At 47.7% G+C, this 8,544-nt stretch overlaps 1 protein-coding gene across 1 annotated transcript; it reads right to left on the bottom strand.

The window, feature by feature from the left end:
* Positions 1-358: 358 nt before the first annotated feature.
* Positions 359-6,503, bottom strand: LOC125518627 (bZIP transcription factor 29-like). Its single transcript, XM_048683453.1, has 4 exons — positions 5,353-6,503; positions 5,147-5,279; positions 4,983-5,067; positions 359-914 (listed from the first exon to the last, which is right to left on the bottom strand). The coding sequence occupies exons 1-4, from the start codon at positions 6,315-6,317 to the stop codon at positions 694-696; spliced, it is 1,404 nt and encodes a 467-aa protein (XP_048539410.1). The 5' UTR covers positions 6,318-6,503; the 3' UTR covers positions 359-693.
* Between the last annotated feature and the right edge of the window lie 2,041 nt (positions 6,504-8,544).

Genomic DNA, 8,544 nt, shown 5'->3' with positions numbered 1-8,544 from the left:
GCAGCAACAGCTAGCGAGTCCGGTCGAAGCTTCGGCCGGTGCCCCGGCGTGAAACGTTTCCCGGAATGAAATAGAGATTCGATTGGATCACTCTTTTTTGACCCGCAGACATAGGGGTCCGGCCGTAGATGCTCTGACTGGAATTTTTTTTTTAATTGTTTTGATTACTTACCTAGCTTGCCACACTCGACTTTTTGGAGAGCCAGATCTGCAACGGACTTTCACAGGAGAGATAAAGCAACCAACGCCAAAACGTGAACACAAGCATAGCCCGAACGCTGACGAAGTACGCCATATACTCCATTACACGTTCGCGGCACAGGTACTGTTGTAGATTTTGTAATATAATAACCTCATAGACTCGCAGAAACAACTCGTCGGAAAGAATCTTTAATGAGAAGACTACCACAGTGACTCACAAGGAAGGTACTCATGTACAGCACGAATATACGACAGACAATACGGTACGACGACGACCATGCTCCACGCTGAGTATTATACCACCTTAAACAAAAGAACTCGGGCAGCATCCGTTGCCCAACCACTGCTATCCATCCTACAACCTGTCTGATATAATCAAAAGATATTATTTTCTCTCCGCTCGCACATACGATCACCATCTTCAACTCATCATGCTCGGCTAGATTCGAATTTCTCCTCTGCTATAGAGATCCAGGTTCTTTGTGACTTGGTCTATGCTGATTGCTGCGACTGCTGCTGCTGCTGCTGCTGCTGAGCCTGCTGCGTCTGTGATGACTGCTGCTGTTGCTGCTGCTGTATTTGCAGCTGCTGCATTTGAATCAGCTGGGAGTTCATCTGCTGCTGTAGGCCCGCCTTCGACATACGAGCATCCGTAATCTCACCGGTTGCAAGTTTCAGCCGCTGGACCTCACCCGTTAGTGCTTCATTCAGAGCTGGATACATATGAATCCCATAGAGAAACATAAATCAATGGACAGAACATTACAAAACAACTAATTAAGTTACATGATAGCCTTCATTCAATCACTGCAATAGGTGGCAAAAAAACAATGTGCATCAACAAGGAAATAAAATCTTATATTATCTGAAAAGAAAGAAAAAAATGGCACATGCACAGTTGATTTCCATAGTTTAGCACTGAAAGTCACAAAGCAAGATGAACATATATAACCCTGTCACCCAAATAAACACAATGACACATGATTGGTTTATAGACACTGCAAACAACAACCTGAACAACTAAACATGGATTATATAACACAACACATAACTAATACTGTGACAACTATGGAAACAAGCATGAAGATAATGAAAATATCATTATCATACACACTTGCGTTTGCCTAGAAAGTTTATCTGGGTAGGGCTAGCAATTGGCATATGATGCCATCTTGCAATGAAATCAACTTCTAGTACAACACCAGCAATTTATCATGCCAACCAGAGACATATGCTAGCCGACCTTAGAGCATCTTCAACCGGACCCCCTACTTCGCACCCATATGCCCGGGCAGACAGCCCAAACACCATGCGGACACAAATAGGCCACCCAAACGGACCCCCCAAACCCAGCCCATATGTTCAGGCTGTCCGGCACCCCTCAAACCCAGCTCATATGTGGGACGGATTTGGGAGCACCCGGATGCGTCCACCACGTCGGATCCGGCAAGCCGAACCCACTCCAAATTCCTCCAAATTGACCACCCTCTCTAATGTGTCTGTCTTCTCTTTCCCGCATCTGAGTCGTTGCCCTCTTCCGCATCTGTGGCGCCCACCTCCTCCTTCGTCCTAGCCGTCCTGGCCCACTCCGCCGTCCGCCCGCACCATGGAGGATGGCTCGGCAAAGTCCATGGGGGTCCCTACCGCTGGGAGCAAAGTGGAGACCATCATCTGCAAGGAGCAGCAACTCCAGCAGCACGCCCGCAAGAAGGCGGAGAAGGACGTCGTTGACATGGAGCTTCACAATGGTCCAGCATCTCGAATGGCTTCACGCAGGAAGCGGACGCCTCTTGGACACGTCATACAAGTCACCACAACTCCAACAGTCACGGACAACGTCGGGGATCCTCAGCGACGGACATGCCTAGCAACCGTTCGAAGATATTCCTCAACAAAATGCTTAGGTCTTTTTTGCCCCATGTGCATTTATCGGATCCATTATAGGATGGTAGTTTCACTGTGATGCATCTTTAGGACTCGTTCATGATGGACATGATAAATGACGGTGAAGCTCCTCCAAACTATGAAATGGGTAATCAAAATTCGCCTTTGTTTGAACAAGTTTTGCAGTTTCTATGCAAAAGTGGTGAATAGGCACCAAAGTGGTATTGGAGTCGATAGCCATGTAAGTTTTGTTTGCTTCACATTGTTCATCATCTTCCTTGTCTTGCTTCCTTTCTTGGATTATTTTGGATTGTTGGGTGCAATTGACTGGGAAACCAAAGTGGTCAAACCTCTTTTGAAGATATCAAGAACCCCGACAACTCACCAATCTATTGGACTGGATGATGACGATGAGCCAAATGGAGGGGTGGACTGACATGGGACCAACCCAAAGAGGAATAGACACTGAGGGGGAGGAAGTGGGAGAAGGATAGGGGCGCACGTGACGACCCGGCAAGCAAAATGTCCGCCACATGGACGGACATTTTTTGCAACAAGGGAGGAGACATTGAAGAAAATGAAGGAGAAACACGAGAGGTACAAGCTCTTCTTGTATGTGCAAAGGGAGAGGGTACGGGATAGGATGATTATGGAGAAGGAGAGGATAGACATGGAGAAGCAAGAGAAAAGGGAGGAGAAGCGGGAGAGGTACAAGCTCTTCTTGTATGTGCATCGGGAGGGCATGGAGTTGGATAGGATGATCATGTAGGGAGAGGATAGACATGGAGAAGCAAGAGAAATGGCAAAAAGAAATGGAGCTTGAGCTTGAGAAGGTGAGACTCACGAAGATCACTAGGAGTCAAGGATCATGTCGGCCGACACTATCCTCATGTATGACAATTGCAAGAAGTGGATCATCAACAAAAAGGAGATCCATGAGTGCAACAATGGGGGCGATTGATTCATTCGTGTATGCCTATGTATGAATTGTTGAATTTGATTTGTTGTGAATTATTTTGGCTTGTGTTGAATTGGTTGTGTGATATATGATCTATATGCATGGCTTTGTATGGATTTGAGGTTTTGTATATGAGGGGTGTGGACTGTGGTTGCCCGGGCGGACAAATATGGGGCGGTCGGCGAACATAAATGGGGTCAGATTAGGCAAGTCCGACTGGAGATGCTCTTAGAACCGTATATTAGCTACATATGGACTATATATCAATCCACAGAGAGGACCCATGGCAACAAAATCACTAGCATAAATTGCTGACCGCTAGCTAAGTAGCTAGAACATTTACTGAAAGCCTGAAACCAACTGTGGACTCACAAATAACCAAAAATGCACAGAAGACGCATAGAGAAAATGCTATTATAGATCTTCAATCTTACACCGCATTAAAAATGTTCAAAACAAGTATACATCACCAGCGTGAACTTTCAGAAACGATTTTTACACTAATTGAAATAGCAATCTGACATTTAGATCTGAATAGGCTATTAAACACAATTTAAGACTAGATATATGGAATATTTGAATCTTTTCAAATGTCATTAAGGAAAAATATACAAGCCTTTTCAACAGAAGTGAGTAAGAAGACAGTTTCTACAGTATACGTATATAGTACTTATCAACCATAAAATGTGCCCAAAGGAACCAAAACAAACAGTAGGTCACATAAGCATCTAAAGGAACTGGACATTAGTTGATATATCCTCATGTAAGCAAGAGTAACGAACCTAGTCAAACTAGACGCACATGAGGAAATCATGATAAAATAGTTTGAGGTATTCAAGGTTTTCAAAGTATTTTAAAACATATATTGATTAGTGATAAAACAGTGTTAAGATATGCAAGATTTTCCAAATACATATTGTTCAAAAAAATCCCAGTAAAAGTATGTACCATGATGGTACAACCCAGCCACCTGGTGACCGAACCCCTAGCAACTAATAAAGTAATAATATAAAATGAATATACTGTGTCATCAATTTTCAACCAATTTGCAAATCAACTTTCCTGAGACAAAAGGACTTTAATCTACTCAGCAAGTAATCAACGCCAGGAAAATTTGTACACCAGCATAAAAAGAATCAGCAATATTTATAATGATAGTTTAATATCACTGACTAACACAGAGAACAAGCACGCGATCTTTCGTATAATAATCACGAAACAAGGTAATAGAGTGTGCTTTGGTTGGTAGCCAAAAATTGCTAGCCAATATTTTAGCATGCTTACATTTGGCGACTTAATATAACTGACTATCATAGAGAACCAGCACACAATTTTTTGTAAATCATAAATCACGAAACAAAGGTAATAGGCCATGCTTTTGTTGGGAGCCAAAAATTGCTAGCCAATATTTTGGCATACCTACATTTTGCAACTCCAAAACTTGCCAAATGTAGGCAAGTTTTTAGAGAAGTTGGCACCCAACCAATTGGTTTAGCTTTGGCTTGGATAAATATTGGCAAGTCATCTTTCAGCACCAAACCATGAAATTTTTTATTACAAACACAACCAAGATGCATGGTAAATTAAGAACCAATATATCTAGACACATGAAACATGCAATAACATCCAAGAACCACTCGACTATTGCATTTTAATGTAAACTTATTTGCTTGGCCTTGATTAACCCTACAGTGTCGAGTGCACATAAACAGAAACTATCCCGACCCAACAATAAAAAGACTGATCTGCATTGGTGATACTACATGATTACCAAACCAGCCCAGACAGTTGAAAGTTGGCACAGACACATGCTGGCATAATACTTAAAGAGCACTATTTTTGTATTGCCGTTTGCTAGTTTCCCCAGAAGACATAACCCAGTTTAATTTTAACCAAAAGAAATGAAGAACAATGCTGAAGGGGACCATAAGAAGCATACCATCTCTCAGCTGTGCCTGTTGCTCCATTGCTTGCAGCCTTATTTTCAACTCATTGTTCTGAGTCGCAAGTCCTCCAGAGTCCCTCTGCAAACAAGTGCGTCAAGAATTAGTTCCGTCCTAACATAAACAAAATCAAAATACAGAGCAACTCCATAAGACAAACCTGCATCATTGTCAACTGTGCTGAAAGTGTAGTCGCCTCTGTCTGCAAGACCTGTACCTTATGCTCGAGTTCTTGAATGTACCTCATCTTGCGCTCCTTTGACCTTGCCGCAGACTGGCGATTTGCCAAAATCCTGTCAATTTTAAAAAGTCAGGATGCTTAAATTGAGTGGGAAATATTTTTTCACTCTATGATGAAATGCATACCTCTTGACCCTCTTAGGATCTGTCAAAGCTATCTCTGCCAGGCGTTCATTTGCCATGATCTTCTTCTTCTCAGCCTCAGTGAACTCCCCGTTGGCGAACTCGGTACCAAACAGTGACGCAGCACCACCACCATCCAAGGACCCACTCCCGCTCCTGGAAAGGCCACCGCTGGGGGACGGCAGTGGTAGCTTTGGTGAATCGTCACCCGTGGCATAGTTGAGCTTCCCCATGAAGCTGTCCATGGACAAGCTGCGACAATGCCGAGACTTGGCTCCGTCCTTCCTCTCCGCTGAGGTGGACTGGCTCTCGGCTTCGTTCTCGCTGCTCTCGGCCGCGCTGGCAGCGCGGGTGCCGCTGGCACGGCTGTGACTGTCACGGTCGTCGTGGCGGTCCTCGGAGGAGTTGAGCGCGTCCATCCCGTCCAGGTCCATGTAGGCGTTGACAAGGTCGTACAACGCAGTGTCGTCGCCCTCCAATCTGCCGCCATCCTGTCCCGTGGCCGCCTCGCGCTTCACCGGCGCCGGGGGCGGCAGGGGCGGGCTGAGCTGCGAGAACCCGAAGGGGATGTCGCTCTGAGAGCGGCGGTGGCCAGCCCTCCGCGGCGGCAGGCCGAAGGGCGGCGGGTCGGAGCTTGAAGACGGCGGGGAGGGCGGGATGGCGGGCGGGCCGGCCAGATCGGCGTAGGGCGGCGGCGGGAGCGAGTCGAGGGAGAAGAAGAGGGGCTGCGACAGCGAGCGCGCGTGGTGGGCCGCGGCGCCGGAGGGGATCTGGCCGTAGGGCGACGGGAGACGCACCTGCGGGTGAGCCGGGGGGCGGGGCGACGGGGAGAGGCGCCTGTGGTGGTAGGCAGACGCGGCGGCGAGGTCGAGCGGGGTCGGGGAGCGCGGCACTGGCGGCTGCCCGCCCCCGCCGCCCTGCGGGGACAGATGCTGGCGCGCCGGATCAGCGCCACCGGAGTCGTCCATGGAGAAGCTTGTAGAAGGCGATTCCGGCAGGGGGGGCGGCGGAATGCCGACGGCGAGGAGAGGTGAGGCCCAGGCGCCGACCTCGAACTGAAGATGTGGGGGAAGAGAGAGAGAGAGAGAGAGAGAGAGAGGGAGGGAGAGGGGCAGCCTCGCGAGGAGCTCGCTCGCTTGCTCGGACGAAAACAAAAACAAAAGCTGATTTTCTCGTGGCGAGTAATAATAATTTTCAATTGGGGTTTGCGTGTGCATGTGGTCCGAGGCGGAGCTACGTGCCGCGTGACTCCATTGGACAAAGGGACCGGAAAAATCCCTCGCTCTTTTTCTTTTCTTTTGTTTATTTACTTATCTATGCATCGTGCTTGGGAAATGAAGGCCGGTTTGACCGGACGCTCTGCTATATTCGGGGGATTTGCATAGCGTGGTTTTGCTTGTGTGCTTGGTCTTGTCGCCGTTAATGATTGATAGCGGCAGCTTGATTGATGCGCCGTGATTAGTGGGTGCGACCGCGACCGCGACTGTGAGAGCGTGGGATTAGGGTCCTGTTTCAGACTCCGCCCGGAGACTGGACGACTCGCTTTCTTTATCTCCTCTGCCACATTCTTTTTTATTCTGGCCTCACATGGTTTCTCTTTCAAGATACGGAACATCATCCTCGATTACACGTCATGGCTTCTTCTTTTTTCGAATGCCCACGAGCGTGCGCACTATATATTGAAGAAGGGAAAGGAGGAGAGCCCCTCCACTTTGGGTGTTACATGACTTCTGGATCGACAATGAGGAAATAGTAGAAGTAAAATTCACAGGACCATCACAATTGTAATGTTATTAGCAAAAAAAGGTATCATTTTTGTGCAGAGCGCAAAAACCACTAAACACAAATGTAGAGAGAGGATAGGATACAACACACACGTTTCACGGGTATCCAGTGTCAATATATAGATGTATAGGGAAATCATCACGTCTAGGACTAAACCCTAATAAAATGGATGGAGATTATAGTGCATGTGTATATACGAATACATAGGTCGCTCAACCCCCGCCCCCTCCCCCGGCAGTCGAAGCGTCGGCACTAACGCACAGATTGGACCGAAACTCCTCGAAAACCAACGTCGACAACCCCTTCGTCATGATATCCGCAAACTATTGAGAGGTAGGCCGTATGCATGTGAAGAACTCGAACGTGACCAAGAGCCACCTGCTCGCGAACAAAGTGGATATCCAGCTCAATATGTTTGGTGCGGCGATGATGAATGGGGTTGTCAGAGAGGTAGATGGCACAAACGTTGTCGCAATACACAAATGGTGGCCTTATCGGCGGGACAAGAGAGCTCTTGGAGAAGTTGCAGAAGCCATAAGCACTCAACAACAACGTTAGCCACAGCACGATACTCAACCTCAACACTAGACCGAGAAACTGTGGGTCGTCGATTGGACGGCCAACAGATAAGTGATAGTCCAAGGTAGACACAATATCCAGAGGTGGAACGCCGTGTGTCGGTGCAGCCAGCCCAGTTTGCATCAGAGTATGCCACAATGTCCATAGCTGTCGAAGCGTGGAGCCAGAGGCAAAGATCCATAGTACCGCGAATGTAACGGAGAATCCGTTTCACCGTGGTCCCGTGAGCATCACAAGGCGAATGCATATGAAGGCACACATGTTGTACCACGTACTTCAACTCTAGGAGAGTGGGCGTCAAATACTGGAGAGCACCCACAATCGAGCAGTAGAAGGGGGCATCCGGCACCGGCGAACCAACGGTGGAGGAGAGCTTGGCCTTTGTGTCGATAGGGGTGGTCGCGGGTTTGTAGTTGAGCATCCCGACGCGGTCAAGCAACTCATGAGCGTACTTTTGCTGCTGAAGAAAGAACATGTCCACGCATCATACCACCTCGATGCCACGGAAGTAGTGTAGCGGCTCTAAGTCCTTGATGGCGAACTCAATGTGAAGTCGATTAGTAAGCCAAAGAAGAAGATCAGCGGTGCATGCCATCAAAATGATGTCGTCGATGTAGAGGAGCGGGTACGCAATCTCATGGCCCTGTCGATAGACAAATTGCGAGGCGTCAGAGCGATTGTAGCGGAAGCCAGGCTGGTGAAGAAACGTCGCGATGCGCTAGTACCAGGCACGTGGTGCCTGCTTGAGCCCATATAACGAGCGAGAAAGTGGGCACACATGATTCGGGGTTGCGTCATCGACAAAACCAGCAAGCCGCTGGCAATACACTA

The sequence above is a fragment of the Triticum urartu genome, chromosome 7, assembly GCF_003073215.2.
Source record: "Triticum urartu cultivar G1812 chromosome 7, Tu2.1, whole genome shotgun sequence".
Taxonomy (NCBI): domain Eukaryota; kingdom Viridiplantae; phylum Streptophyta; class Magnoliopsida; order Poales; family Poaceae; genus Triticum; species Triticum urartu.
The sequence above is the reverse complement of the archived record's forward strand: the minus strand, read 5'-3'. Positions and strand labels throughout refer to the sequence as shown.